This window comes from Chrysemys picta, chromosome 2 (genome assembly GCF_011386835.1).
Source record: "Chrysemys picta bellii isolate R12L10 chromosome 2, ASM1138683v2, whole genome shotgun sequence".
Lineage (NCBI taxonomy): Eukaryota > Metazoa > Chordata > Testudines > Emydidae > Chrysemys > Chrysemys picta.
This window is the reverse complement of record NC_088792.1, coordinates 63,178,436-63,193,169: the sequence shown is the minus strand read 5'-3', so window position 1 is coordinate 63,193,169 and position 14,734 is coordinate 63,178,436. Positions and strand designations below refer to the sequence as shown.

Sequence of the window (14,734 nt, the reverse complement as noted above, 5' to 3'; positions counted from 1 at the left end):
CTCCCAGTACTTCTGTTAGTCTCAAAGGTGCCACAGGACCCTCTGTTGCTTTAAACACATTCAAAATAGCCAAAACCTCTAATACTCCAAGTGCCTGGTCCTACATATACAAAAGTCCAGTTGACTTAAATGGGCTCAAAACTTCATTTTGTGCAGTCTTCAAGAATACGGGAGCTGGCCTGTAGGTGATAGGACAATACCTGTACTGACCCTATACAGGGATGTGAGTTCAGGTTCCATATTCCTTGGCTAGGGTGCTGGAAAGGCAATGGAATCATCAAAGTTAGAGATGGAGAAGACCTATTTGGTCATCCAGTCCATCTCCAAGCCAGTGAAGTATTGTTTCCCAAAGTATATTTTCCAGTGGATTGTCTGTCTAGTTTTAAGTGTTCCAAGCAATGCTTTACTTAGGAGATTCTTCACAGGTTTATATGTCCCTGTTGACAGTTTTTTCCTGGAGCTTTGACCTAAATTTATCTTTTCTTAATTTAATCCCATTGCTTCTAGTTATTGCTCCTATTGCATTACTCAAATGACAATAATGCACTTTGATAGTGTTGAATTATTTAATGTGATACACAGGAGTATAACTAGAAGTAATAGTAGTAATTACAGTAGTTGTAATTATAGTAGTGCCTAGAGACTTGGACAGAGATCAGAGCCCTATCATGCAGAACAGAAACAAGGGATCCATGATCCCTTTGGGTGCAGATCCACCTCTCCTCATATCACAGTGTGACCTGTGACAGCCTGCAGCCAGTAATCCCAGCACCAGTGAATACAGCTGTCCCTAACACAGTGAAGGGCAGTTGGACTGCATGCAGATGAGGGAGAGAGAGTACAGTTCTGAAGAACACAATACAACCATAAAATGGCACACTTAGGGCAGGTCTACACTACCCGCCTGAATCGGCGGGTAGAAATCGATCTCTCGGGGATTGAATTATCGCGTCTCGTCGGGACGCAACAATCGATCCCTGAATCGACGCTTCTACTCCACCAGCGGAGGTAGGAGTAAGCGCCGTCGACGGGGGAGCCGCGGAGGTCAATTTGCCGCCGTCCTCACAGTGGGGTAAGTCGGCTCCGATACGTCGAATTCAGCTATGCATAGCTGAATTTGCGTATCTTAAATCGACCCTCCCCCCACCGTAGTGAGGACGTAGCCTTAGTCATTCCTCATGACTGCTGATTGTAGGGCAGCATAGCCTGAAACAAATAGGGCACTTGTCTAGACTACAGGTTCTGTCGGTATAATTTATGTCGTTCAAGGGTGTGAATAAGCCACCCCCTTGAGTGATGTAAGTTACACCAACCTAAGTGCCAGCATGGACAGCGCTATTTTGGCTGCTGCCTCTCAGGGAGGTGTTTTTATTATGCCAACGGGAGATCCCTCTCCCGTCGGCAGAGTCTTCACCAGACGTGCTACAGTGGTGCAGCTGCATCAGTGCAGCTACGCCACTGTAGTGCTTCTAGTGTAGCCTAGCTGTAGTGTACATCCCCTGTGGCTCTTGCCAGCTCCAGGGGCAGAGTTAATGTTGCAAGATAGGGCTGGTGTGTGCCTTATCTCTATATTTCCTGGTTTTCAGAGGTTTAACTATTGGCACATTCATTGTTCTGGCAGGGCACAAGGCACTGCTGGTCAGCCATAACTCTGAGCAAATAAGAAGAACCACCCTTTATCTCAAGCACTTTGCACTCTAACTAGACAAGATGGATAAGGGGTATGAGAAAGCAATTGAGACAGACAGATTAACATGACCAAGATCATGTGAGAAGTCTGGAATTGAAACAAAATTTCCTGAGTTCCAGCCTTAATCACAAGACTATCTTGCCTGTCTACAGTTAGAGCAAGTAAATTGTCACAGGATATCATGGGTTCTTTTCCCATCTCTGCCAGTGACTAGTGCCTCAGTGTCCCTGGCCCTAATTCCTTTTTACAGGACATAAATCCAATTGAAGTCAATCATTTACTTATATAGGGGAAGTTTTACTCATATTTGTAAAACATGGATAATACCTCCCTCCCTAGAGTTCTGAGAGGCTTAATTCATTAATGTTTGTAAAGTGTATTGAGATTTGGGGATTCAAAATCATCATAGCAGAGCAAAATACTCAAACCTCATTTCATCAAGGCTCCTTACTTCCCAAAGCCCTGTCTATGCTAGGATTATGCTGCTAATCTTTCCCACCATTGTCACCAGTTTCAGCTCCACCAGTCGGTGTAATGGGGGTGTGTGAGCACAGACAAAGACTCCAGGCTGCTGATACTAGAGTTTTAAGCACTATGTCATCCAAGCCTGCTCAAAGTAGGTGAAGATGACATGGCTAGAGCTGTGTGAATAACTGATTAAAAAAAAAGTTTTAGGCTGACCCAAAATGAAAATGTTTAGGCAAAACAAAAAAGTCTAAAAAAATTCCATTTGGGTCAACCTGGTTTGGTTGACCTGAAACAAAATATGTGTGTTTAGTTTTCAAAGGGTATGGTGGTTGGGGTGGGGTTTTTTTTTTTTGGGGGGGGGGGAAATCTTTGCTTTGATAAAATGGAAGTCCTATTCAACACCAAAAGTCATTTTGAAGAGAAACATGACAAGGTTTGATTTTGAAAATGTCACAACAGAACATTGAGGCTATTTTTTTTTCATTAAAGGAATGGTTTGGTCAACCCACATCTGCATTTTTCAGCTGGGGGTAAGGGAAAGGGGTTTTGCCCAGCTCTCTCTAGCCATGGTCCTCCTGGCACGACCGCTGGTCCCTTGTCTTCACTACCATTCCCCCCGTTGGAATTGCAGCTGTGCTGGTTAATCGGCAAACCGATTGCGTAGGACAGGAGGAGGTGGGTGGACGCTGACAGCCAAGGAGTTAACAGGACTTTATTCTGATTACTCCCCGCACCTCCTCCACCCTACCACTCACCTGCGCTTTATCACTGCCAGAGCCACTGAGCGGGCAGGGAGCAGCGTCCTCAGGGGAGGCGCAGGGCGAGAAGGAAAAGGTGGAGAGAGCCTGGCGTGGGAGCATTTCCTGCACCTGTGGGATGACTCAGCGGGCCCCCCAGCCCCGTGCGCAGCGCAGAGGTGCGCGCCGCCGGCGGGCAGGGGAGCGCCCGGAGCCGTGAGTGACAGCGGGGAGCGCCGCGCTCGCTCGTTCGCTAGCTCCGCAGAGGGGCGCGCGTGGGGAACCAGCCCTGGCCGGAGGGCTGCGGGATGGCCGTGGGCTCCGGCAAGATGCAGCCCCCATGCGACAGCGCGGAGCCCGCCCTGAGCCGCAGGCCGAGCGCCAGGCACCACGAGCCGCAGCAGCAGCAAGTGCAGCTGCGGCAGAAGCTGAGGGAGCTGCCGGCGCGGCTGCGGAGCGGGCTCACGCTGCGGAGGAAGAACCCCGCCGCCGGGGGCCGGGTGAGTGAGAGATCCGCTGGCCCTGTCCTGCCCTGCCAGCAGCTCTCCTCCCCCCGCTGACAGCTCAGGGAGACCATTGGCCTCAGTCCCACTTCCTGCGGAGGGGGGCTCCCAGTAACTGCCCCTTTCCTCCCCCGTGCACAAGGGGGTCGGCTCGAGGGGGGTGGGGCTCTCCGGTGAGTCACCAGTGCAGGTGTCCTGCTTCTACCTAGAGAGCTCGGTGCCTTCTCCGGCTCCAGCAATAACCGGCTCTGAAGCGTTTCCCCACCTGCCTCTGTGATCTGCAGGGAAGTGGGGTTTGCTGCATGCTTGAACGGCAGAGGCTGTGTTCAAATGCTGGCCCAGGTCTGGGTGTCTTGGTTTGATCTGCCCCAGTCTGGTGTAAGCCGGGCCCCGCCAACAGTGCTCCGGTAGGGGGGCTTTTTGGCTAGCGCATTAGTCAGCGAGCCCTCTCTGCTTTAGCCCTGGAGTAATGCTTCATGGATGCACAACCAGCAGGAATTACTCTGGAAGTTAGAAGTAGGGCTGCCTAGGAAATGGCTTTTCCACCCTGCAGCATTTCAAAAGATCAGAATGTTTCCTGTTGGTACCAACCAGACCTTTTGACATTTCTTGCAAAAAAACAAGTGAAGTGGCAAAGGGAGGAGAGAGACCTACTCCAGAATAGCTAATAGTCCAGTGGCTAGAGCACTTATCAGAGACTCAGGTTCAAACCCCTAGTCTGAATCAGTGCTTTATTCATTAGCTTATTGACTACTGTTGGCCCGGGTCTCTCTCCTGGAGCAGAAATTCCATCCTAGACCCGAGAAACCCTTCCTGATGAAAGTTTTGGCTTCAGCCAGTCAGCATGTTCTAACAACAAAGTGTTTTGCTGAAAAATTTCTGGCCAGTTCTAGATATAAGGGACTTCTGTGGCACTGGAAAAAGCTCTTAAAGCACAATAATGAATTTTCATGTTCCTAATTTAGTCTTTATTAATCTGTGAGATAAGAATGTATTCCCGTTTTGCAGATTGGGCCATCAAAGCATAGAAAAAGCTAAAATTATTTTCAGAGGTTCACTTAGCGAGTAAGTGACAGAGCCAAAAACTCATAGTCATGTTCCGCCAACTAGACCATACTCTTCTCTGTGCCAGTGGCACAACAGGTGTTAATTCAAGTCTGTTTATAAGGTCCTAATGATACAAGCTAATACAGATGAGTGGGGAGCTCCACACATGTGCAGAGGTTTGCCTGCATGGATCAATGTGGAGAAGTGCGTTTAAATCAGTATACTTGATTACTGGGTTTGTTTACTCATTATCTGGTATGTATTTTAAAACAAACCAGCAATATAGCTGAAGTGGATAAATAGGACTAGTTAGACATACAGCTATTCATGCAAATCTTCATATTTTTATCTTGTTTCCCTCTAATATGGAAACCTTGCAAAAACAATGTATCAAAAGGACACTGCTAATGTGTTCCAAACAACTTTTAGAAAGTAATTTCTAATAATTTCTTGGAAGATTTGAAGCTCAAGTCTTTTACATTTCCAGCTGTTCTTATCCTCTTTCACATAAACTCAAGGGCAAATAAGGGGTGGGAGCGGGGAATAAGGGCATTCTCTAAGGGTATGTCTGCACTGTTTTTAACTCAGGTTAGTTAACTTGGGTTAAAATAGTAGTGTAGATATGGTGGCAATTTGGGTTTGCAGCTTGACTTCAACCCCAGGGTCCCCTACAGGCTTTAGTTTAGGATGCTAACCTGAGTTAAAGTGAGTTGCTATGTCTTCACTGGTATTTTAACCAAAGTTAGCTAAATTGAGATAAGAACACCCCCCCCTCTTTTTCTTTCTTTTTTTGCAGTGTAGATCTACCATGAGACACTGCCCACACTATGCTCATTCATGAAACCACAATGAGATTCTACTTACAGCAGATTATGAAGATCTGTTAACATGATTTCCCTTTTTAAAATCTTGCATGCTTTAATCAAACTTTAAATCGTTAACAATATGAACACTTACATTATAAATATTTGGGCATCTGAGTTCCCCACGTGTTTTCTCGTTAGGGTTTTATTTCACGTCTCTCAGCTATTGTTTCATGCTGTCTCTAGACTCTGTACCATCTAGCCCCAAACTGCTGTTTTGACTCTTGCACATACTCACGAACAGCAGAAATATACCACCAAAGAGGAGATGACACTTAGTTGTCATGTCATCAATACCTTTGCATAACAATCCAAATGCTGCTGTCAATCGGCCAGATTGCTATCTCCTTTGATTCAACTTGCAGTTTTTCTTGAGCTATCTAGCTTGGTAGAAGAGAGTGGGAGCTGTGGATTTTGGGAGTCCAGGACCCTAAATAATCCCATAGATCTCTGGGATCTGCATAGAATGGGTTCATGCTGCAATGAGTGTGTCTACACTGCAGCTAGGAGTGAGCCTTCCAGCTCACATACACAGGTGTGTGATAGTGTTTCTTGAGCTAGTGTGCTAAAAATAGCAGTGTGGATGTTGCTGCTGGCAGGGCCAGCTCTAGGTTTTTTGCCACCCCAAGCAAAAACATTTTTGGCTGTCCCCCCACCCCAGCCCTGGGCTCTCACCCCCCCACCACTGCTCCCCCCGCCGCTCCAGCCTATGGCTCTCTTCCCCTCCCCCCCACCCGCACCCCCTGCTGCCCCAGCCCTGGGCTCCCACCCCAGCCAGTCCGGCGCTGGCAGGGTCGGGGTAAGCAGCGGGGCTCCCGGGCCGCGCCTCAGCTCAGGGTCCCTCCAGCCAGGGCTCCTGCCTCCAGGACCGGTCGGGATCCAGGAGGGCAGAGTCGGAGGACCGCCCCGGCAGGGGGCTGAGGAACTGGGGAAGGGTAGCCCCAGAGGGAACAGAGCCCCAGAGAATGGGATGCGGGCCCCGCATGGCAGCGCTCCGCCTCTATGGCCCCGCTGCTGCTGCTGCTGGCTGCCCTGCCGCAGCCCCTGGGAGGCTCGGGCTGCTTTGCCCAGCCCTGGCTGTGGTGCTGGGCGGGCGGCCGCCCTGCGGCACCTGCAGGTGGCTCCGTGTGCCCCGTGGGGCGGCCCCCAGCCCGAGTGTCCCCGCTGTGAGCCTGCCGGGCCCAGCCACAAGGTGGGGGCGCTGCTCCCCTGTGGCGTGAACCTCAGTGGCCCCAGGGCGCCCCCCGTGCACGACGCACTGCTGCTGCCAGGGCCGGCTCTAGGCTTTTGCTGCAGAAGAAGAAGAGAAAAAAAAAGATGGCTGGAATGCCGCCCCTGAAAATGTGCCGCCCTGAGCACGTGCTTGGTTTGTTGGTGCCTAGAGCAGGCCCTGGCTGCTGGGGCAGCAGTTCAGGCTCTTAAGCAGGAGTTCTCAAACTGGGGGTCAGGACCCCTCATGGGGTCATGAGCTGTCAGCCTCCACCCCAAACCCCACTTTGCTTCCAGCATTTATAATGGTGTTAAATATATAAAAAAGTGGTTTTTATAGTTTATAAGGAGGGTCTTACTCAGAGGATTGCTATGTGAAAGGGGTCACCAGTACAAAAGTTTGAGAACCGCTGCTCTTAAGCATACCCAACCCCAAGTCTGAGCTTGGATGGCTACCCTGAGTCTCTGCTGGAGCTGCAGTGTCCACAATGCTAGCCTGAACCTGCTAGCGCGAGTCTGTCTACCCCAGTTTGGATGTTTGTAGTGTAGACATACCCTATGAAGCTCTACCCCTAAGCAGTTTCAGCAGAGTGACAAGAAAGATCCTAAAAAGGTGTTACTTACACATGTCTCCTTCTGTATAGCTATCCCCTTTCTATGTCTGGTGTGCGGGGAACAATCCAGCTTCATCAGATATAAGCAGGTGCATTGCTACTAATTTGGTCTTAGGGTATGTCTCCAGCAGTTGGGGGTCTTGGTAGACAGATATGTTAGCTCTGCTCAAGCTGCAAAAAAATAACAGTATGGCAACAGCGGCGCAAGTGGCAGCTAGGATTAGCCACCTGAGTTTATACCTAAGGTTGGTTGGGCTTGTGCTTAGGTGGTTATCTAAGCATGCTATGTCACCATGCATGCCCATACTGCTATTTTTAGTATCCTTTCTCGAGCAGAGCTGTCGTGTGTCTCTCTGTCTGCACGGGGAAGCACACTTCCAGCTACTGTGTAGGCATACCCTTAGGTATTGGGTTGAACTGTTCTCAAGTGAACTCTGACTCACTGAAATCCCTTTTTGTTTGTTGCTTACTTTTCTAGGAAGGCATCCTGTCCCGCTGAATAGGGCATAGGACTGGGAGTCATGAGACCTATGTTCTGTTCCTGGCTCTGACTCTGACTTGCTATGTGACCTGAGGCAAATCACTTACTTCTCTCTGAGTTTCCCTGTATATAAAATGGGGATAATGGTACATAACCATGCTTTGCGATCTATCAATGATAAAGCACAATATAAGTGCTAAGGCTTTTGCAGTTTTTTTAAGGTTGCACGTCAGTAAGTGCTGCTGGAATTTTCTTTAATTAGAGGAAAAAAAGCATTTGGGGTAGAGAGAAATGTATAAAGAATGGCATAAACTCTGCAAACAGATATAAGAGAGAGTCAATATTTTTATCTCTTTGATCTGCCAGTCTTGTCCGTGCCCCATTTAGGCAACAGAATATTCAAGGACTAATTCCAAACTTCCAGTCTGTGACAGGAATGACTGAGAACTGCTTTAGAATTACTCTGCATATGGTGATATAAAATATGCATGTTCCACTCAGTTCAGTGGAGCAAAAAACTGGACTATATATTTCTGACCTGCATTGATTCTCTAAAACCAGGATTTCCCTAATTTCAGAGACTGGTAGAATTTAGAGCTGAAAGAAAAGACCTATTAGAACAAGGCTTGGAAAGGCTCGATAACCATTTCTGGACTGCAGATGTTAGTGTTTCATTGGCCTATGCAAATCTGGTAAACAACTAGGCCAAAGTAGAGCAGACTGATTCTAGATAACTCTTTTCACGACCATCCAGATTAAAGAAAAGTTTTTCTTCTTTGGTGAGAGGAACCCACAACTGCATTTTGCTGATATTTTGCTCTACTGGACTGAGAGGAGCCTCTCTGGGCATGTCTACACAGCAGTTAGATACCAGTGGCTGGCTCATGTTAACTGACTCAGATTCACAGGGCTCGGGCTAAGGGGATGTTTAATTGTGCTGTAGAGCCCGAGCTCTGGAACCCTCCCCAGTTGCGAGGTCCCAGAGCTCAGGCTCCAGCCTGAACCTGAATGTCTACACCACAATTAGACAGTCCCTTATCCCAAGCCCTGTGACCTGAGTCACCTGACTGCAGATGTTAAATTGCAATGTACACATAGCCTCTGAGGCCAGTAATGTTCCTTTAGACCCAGGGCCTCTGAGAATGTTTTATCCATCCGAAGATCTCTGGGGACTGTGAAGTCCCCTAAAGGACTAGAGGAAACAAAAAATTCAAGTCATCTCTTCTTTGACTTTAAACAAGTCAAGAAAGACATGGTGCCTGGTTCAGATTTGTACAGGTCAGCTCTGACTCCTCTTTCTGCATTCAGGTAATAGGGCTTTTATACTCGGAGGTGCTGAAAACCTTACAGCCTCAGGCCTGTAAGTAGCAAAATCCAGGCCCATACTGGTCCCTCTAAAGAGCACTGAATTGTTTACACTCCAAGAGAACATTGAATAGGGAAGAATGGAAGAAAGAAGTGATCATTTTAAAAAATATTGAAAGTTGAATGGTAATCCTTCCTCTTGACTTTTGAGTGCATCCTGTTTTCTCCATTCAGTGTTCCAGGGCCCAGTCCTACAACCACCTGGGAATGGAAATAACTTTACTCTCATTAATATTGATTGTAGTCAATAGGGCTACTTGTGTGAGTAAAGTCATCGCTATATCTGTTTGCAAGATCTGGCTCTGGGGGATTTCTGTTAGATTTGGGGCAGAGATTGTACTTATTTGTACCTTGTAAAGCACAGTCACACTGCTGGTACTTAAAATAAAAATGTTGTTGGATTTTTTTTTTTTTCGTATTGGAAATTTGAGGGTTTTTTGTGTGCATAGTTGCTGGAACTGGAGGTCATGGGGGTGCTGCCACACCCCCTGGCTTGACGTGGTTTCCATCATATACAGGTATTACAGTTTGCTTCAATGCCTGTCAGCACCCCTACTGTACGAATAGTTCCAGCACTCCTGGCTTTGTGTTCTTCATCTTAGTTAAATGAGGCACCAAAGAAAGAATATGGTGTGTGTTCTGCACCATACAGTTTAAGGGCAAGAGTCTTCCATCCAGGAGGCAGTTCTCTATTGCATGGTTTGTATTTGTTAATTTGTAGAGCTTCCATTGCATTCAGGTTGTGTTATGTTCCTGGAACAAGTTCAGAACATACAGTACAGATTGTGGATTAGAGAGGAGGGGAGAGCTTTGCCCTAAATATCTTACAGTTATAAACACTATTGGCTGTGTTTAGATAATTGATGTTATTGTTTTTCTGAATGAGGGCATTAATGAAGGGTGTAAGGTACAGTATTCTGTTCCCTGGAAAAACACCAAAATCCATGTGTAAAATAAAATACTGAACTAACATTGTGGGTGATGTAACTGTCAGCATTAAAGAGGTGGAATGACTAATACTGGTGGCACTTGCTTTAAAGCCTGAATGTAACTGACTTTGAAGTTCCACTTAGTAACAATAGCAGGTATTATTATGTGACTAAAGATAAACTATATATATATACTGCTGATTTTTTTTTCTTATACTAATTGTCTTATTACATACTCCTACTAAATGTTTCATCGTATCTTTTAATTTAGCAGAGCTGTAACTGGTGACACATGAGATGTTGAGTAATGATTAAAATATTGGTGGGCTGGTGACCACAATAGCTCCTGGGAAACTAAATCTCCAACTACTAGAAGCTGGGACTGGATGACGGGGGATGGATCATTGGAATATTGGCCTGTTCTGTTCATTCCCTCAGAAGCATCCAGCACTGACCTATGTCTGAGACAGGACGCTGGGCTAGATGGAGCACTGGTCTGATCCAGTATGGCCATTCTTATGTAACTTCCGTGTCTATATTTTTGACTTTTTAAATACAAACTGTTTCATATTGTCATATGGGAAATATTGACTGGCTGTGATACATAAATACAGTAGAATCTTGCTAAGTAACCAGTCTGGATGCTGGGGTGATTGGTAGGGTTCCTTCCCTTAGTCATGGAGTGGTTCCACAGCTACCTTTAGTCGCTATTTTAATCCTGAGACTGCCATAGGTTCCATAGCCATAATGTGCCCTCTCCAATTTGCAATAGAACCTCCAGCATCACCTCTGCCCTGTCCCTTGTCCATCCATACCATACCCCCACCTGAACTGGTGCTGAGCAGACCCAAATATGGGGGAGCACAAAGGCGGACTAAACCCACTTTTGTTCTCCTCACCCTAAGATTCTGACTCAGGCTGCACATGGCCTTCAGTGAACTTGGCCTCTTCATTTTTTTGCTTAAAGCAGATTTCTTTTATCCTGCATTATTAATAACACCTTCACTTAGTAAAACTGAAAGAATGCTACAAATGTATTTACTTTTTGTATTTGTCTCTGATTGGACGATAAAATGAAAGTGACTATATTATTTTTCTTTTAGCATCTGTTCCTAATTGACATCACCTACAGGTTCTCATGCAGTGCTGCAGTGTTTGGTTTGGAAACCCACTAGGGGAATGTTTGTATAAGAACAAAAGATCTGTTTCCATTGAAATTAAAAAGAAAGTAATGGAAATTCTTTCATTAGGCCTTAACTTTTGTAGGATCTTGTTGAGTATTTTTGTTCAAATCTGAGCTGACAGTGTCCCTTAAACTACATTTCTCAAAATAAATGAACTAAGTATGCTTTGTGGAATAGTATCATTGATAATTTTTTTTATACTTTGACTTGAAAATGCACAACACTTGTTAATTCATGGTAAATTTCTCAGATGCTGGTGTGAATGAGCAAGATTCTATGGCTTTTTTTTTTTTTTTGCAACAAATTGTGCTGAGATTAGTGTTAACTCATCAAGTATTGGATGCTAATGTTTTCAGCTGGAAGTGCCGTAGTAATTCTGTATCTTGAGGAAATTACACATCAAGATGTACATTTTTGTGCTAATGATAATGTTGAAAATAGGCAGTAACTTCTTAAAAAAGTGAAGCAGAATATGCCACCTTTCTTTACTGAACAGATGGAAACTACTGTAATGAAACAAATGCTTTCCCCCACAATAAAGCTAGCCTATCAAAATTAAAATGATATTCACATACCAGGAACCAGTTTGCTTATGGAAAATTAGTTTCCATATCTTTAAATGCTTTATTTTCCTTGGCTGGATTGTTCATTGCAAGTTTATATGTTTGAATGAGTTTGAATTAAAGATACTGATGTAGATCAGTAAACCTGTAATGATAATTACACCAATCAGCACGAGTTGGCTAAAACAACATATGAAGTTAAATTTGCACCCTTCCTGTGAAAACCAAAATAGGTATGTTGCAAGAAAATAAGTGGGATTGTGCTCTGTGGAATCTATGCCAGCCCCGCACATACCTATGTTCATGGGGTGGACCAGCTCTGCATTCCCTCCATGGTTTCTATGCTAGTTCCTGGGTTGGAATAGGGGCCATAAGCACTGTGAGAGACAGGGCCGGCTCCAGGCACCAGCTTAACAAGCAGGTGCTTGGGGCGGCCAAGGAAGAGGGGCGGCACCGGGGGCAATTCGGGGGTGGCAGGTCCCTCGCTCCCTCTAGGAGCGAAGGACCTGGAGCCGGCCCTGGTGAGAGATGATGTGGTCCAATGTATAGGGCACTGCCTGGCTCTGCCATTGACCTACTATTTGACCTTGGACAGATCACTTCAACTCACTGTGCTTGTTTTTCCTTCCACCCTTTGTTTATCAGTCTAGACTGTAACCTCTTTAGAGTAAAGGCTGTCTCTTATTGTATGTTTGTACATGCCTAGCACACTAGGGCCTTGATGTTGATTGGGTCCTGTAAGTGTTACTGTAATAAGAGGTTCAGATTTTTATTATTTTTATGTGGGGAACCATATAATCATGGACCCAGTGACAATTCCCCTGCCTTGGCACACACGCCTCTGCATGCTGGACTATGCAGGGATGTTCATTGCACAACTCTGCTGCATGTTAGTGGTTGAGTTTCTATGCAATTAAATTCTGAAGCCAAATTATCCCAAGTTCTGCTGTATTATGGACATCTGTTTCTCATAGCTCATGGCCCATTTTCACCCTGGGCATTTTGTACTGTTTTTAGTCTGTGTTATATTCTTTATCTACATGACATTAGTTGTCTGTCAAAACATCTTTTCCAATAACTGTGCTGTCAGTGAAAGTTCCAGCATCAAAATAAAGGCAATGGTGGTGGTGAACACAAGGCTGGAGCACAAGGGCATACTGTTCTTTTACTCACTAGCATAAGAGGTTCTGTCTGTTAGTAACTGGTATAATACTGTTTATCTCAACCTAGCTTATTGTCTGTTTGTTCAGAAGAGTTTGACTTTGTCAAATGATCTAGCTGCAGCCATTTACATAAAAGGGTGTATATGTAAATAAATGAGCCTGGCTCTACTCCTACAGTACACTTTTTATTCTAACTGATTATTTTTTCACTAATTATTGCTTAGAGAGCACTTCTAATTGGTTAAAAGTCAGGTTTTTTGTTATATTGTAGAGAAAACATTTTGCTGATTAAGAGGGTTTTTTGTTTTGCCAATCCATATAAATTGGTAGAAACTTGTTTATCCTACCAACAACAGAGCCAGATTCTTGTGTCTCACTGGTTTAAAACTGTGTAATCCCATTGACTTCAAAAAGTACTTTGCCTTCTAATTTGTCGTCTTTTTTTCCCTCAAATATAAATGCAATTTCCCCTCCCTTTTTTCGTCTTTTTAAAAAACAAACAAGCGGTGTCCATCTTTATTTTGGTCTTTGACTCGGACATTTATGATATCTGATACTTGGTGCATATGTGGTATTTTTTTATGTAGTATTTTCATAGTGTTAAATTTGGATTAAATCTATAAAATAACTTCACAAATAGCTTGTGAACTTATTTTCATAAAGTAACATCACAGCCCAAACAATCACTTAATACCCTGTCCATAGGCCTTGAAGTTTAGCTGTTATGCAAGATTAATAGAACCAATCATGAAGAAATTTTGATAAAAGATGAAACAGTATTTTGTATATATCTTAGGACATTTTAAACCTACAGCAAGATATTGAGTCTAAACACCACACCTTTTGTTTTTATACTCTTTCTCTAAGTAGAGTAATACAGACTGTATCTCTGAGTGCTATAAAACTGATATCTAATATCAGAAATACAGGGCAAATTCCGGTCCTTGCCCTGGATGAATTGGTCTGCTTCAGGTGCACAGTGCTGCTAGAAAACTGGCTTAACCAGCTACCTGGTGTAAAGGAAATCCATAGACTCAACATAGTGGCTCTATGCCAACCCATCCTGTCCATAATACAGGGGGTATTCCTGGGAAAAGAAGTCCTGGCTGTGGTGCTTCTGTACTCTGGCCATTTTACAATAGGGACTGGACTATTCCAGACCAGCTATAGGATTTGGGGGCAAAGGTAGTCCATGGACTTTGACACAGATTCAGTGACCTAGGTGCCTTGGAGGTATAGCTTTCATCTCTCTCTGCCCGCCTGTCTCCTTTCACTGGAAGGGGGCTTCATCCCAAGGGAAGGCAGATAGTGCCAAAGCAGTCACAATATAATCAGGGCAAAGTTTCCAGGAAATTAGGCATGCAATTCCTGTGCTACTTGGAGCCATAGTGTATCAGATCTCAAAAACTACAGTAGGTAGGGTTGGATGAATACATATTAATTTTTTACTTTATTTCTTTAGACTTGTATCTGCATGTATTAAAAAGGAGTGCCTATCATTTGCTGTAGGTTCTCCTCAATAACTCTTATCTACTAATCACCACCACTATTTCTGCTGACTAAAGTCAGTACTAGGGGCACCATGCTGCAGAATGGGCACTATTTTGGAAGAGACTTAAAATCGAGGTCCTGACCATTTGCAATTGCTAAAGATTTCATGGCAATTTTCTCAAGCATATGGGTGTTTAACTTGGCCAAATTCTGACTTGAGTAATTGCGTTCCACCTGCCTAAAATTCCCCATGTAATTTCAGATAGTAAATGGCTATCATATCCATGATATATTGCTGTTGTGTGCTGTTAAACAGCTGCTGCATTTCCACTCATAGGTGGGTGCAATTCAATAGTGCGTGAAGTGATTTTTAAATATGAAGAGGCAGGGAGAAAGATGAGTGCACAATCAGAAAACCGTCAGGGGT

General features: G+C 44.8%; 1 protein-coding gene across 2 annotated transcripts in view; it reads left to right on the top strand.

Moving 5' to 3' along the window:
- Nucleotides 1-3,066: 3,066 nt before the first annotated feature.
- The window catches only part of RAPGEF5 (Rap guanine nucleotide exchange factor 5), a 236,881-nt gene continuing 225,213 nt past the window's right edge, over nt 3,067-14,734 (top strand). For both annotated transcript variants that reach the window (XM_024106678.3, XM_024106672.3), the window contains exon 1: nt 3,067-3,395. In XM_024106678.3, coding sequence (XP_023962446.2) covers nt 3,204-3,395 — 192 coding nt within the window. In that variant the 5' untranslated portion in view covers nt 3,067-3,203. The remainder of the gene's footprint in view (nt 3,396-14,734) is intronic.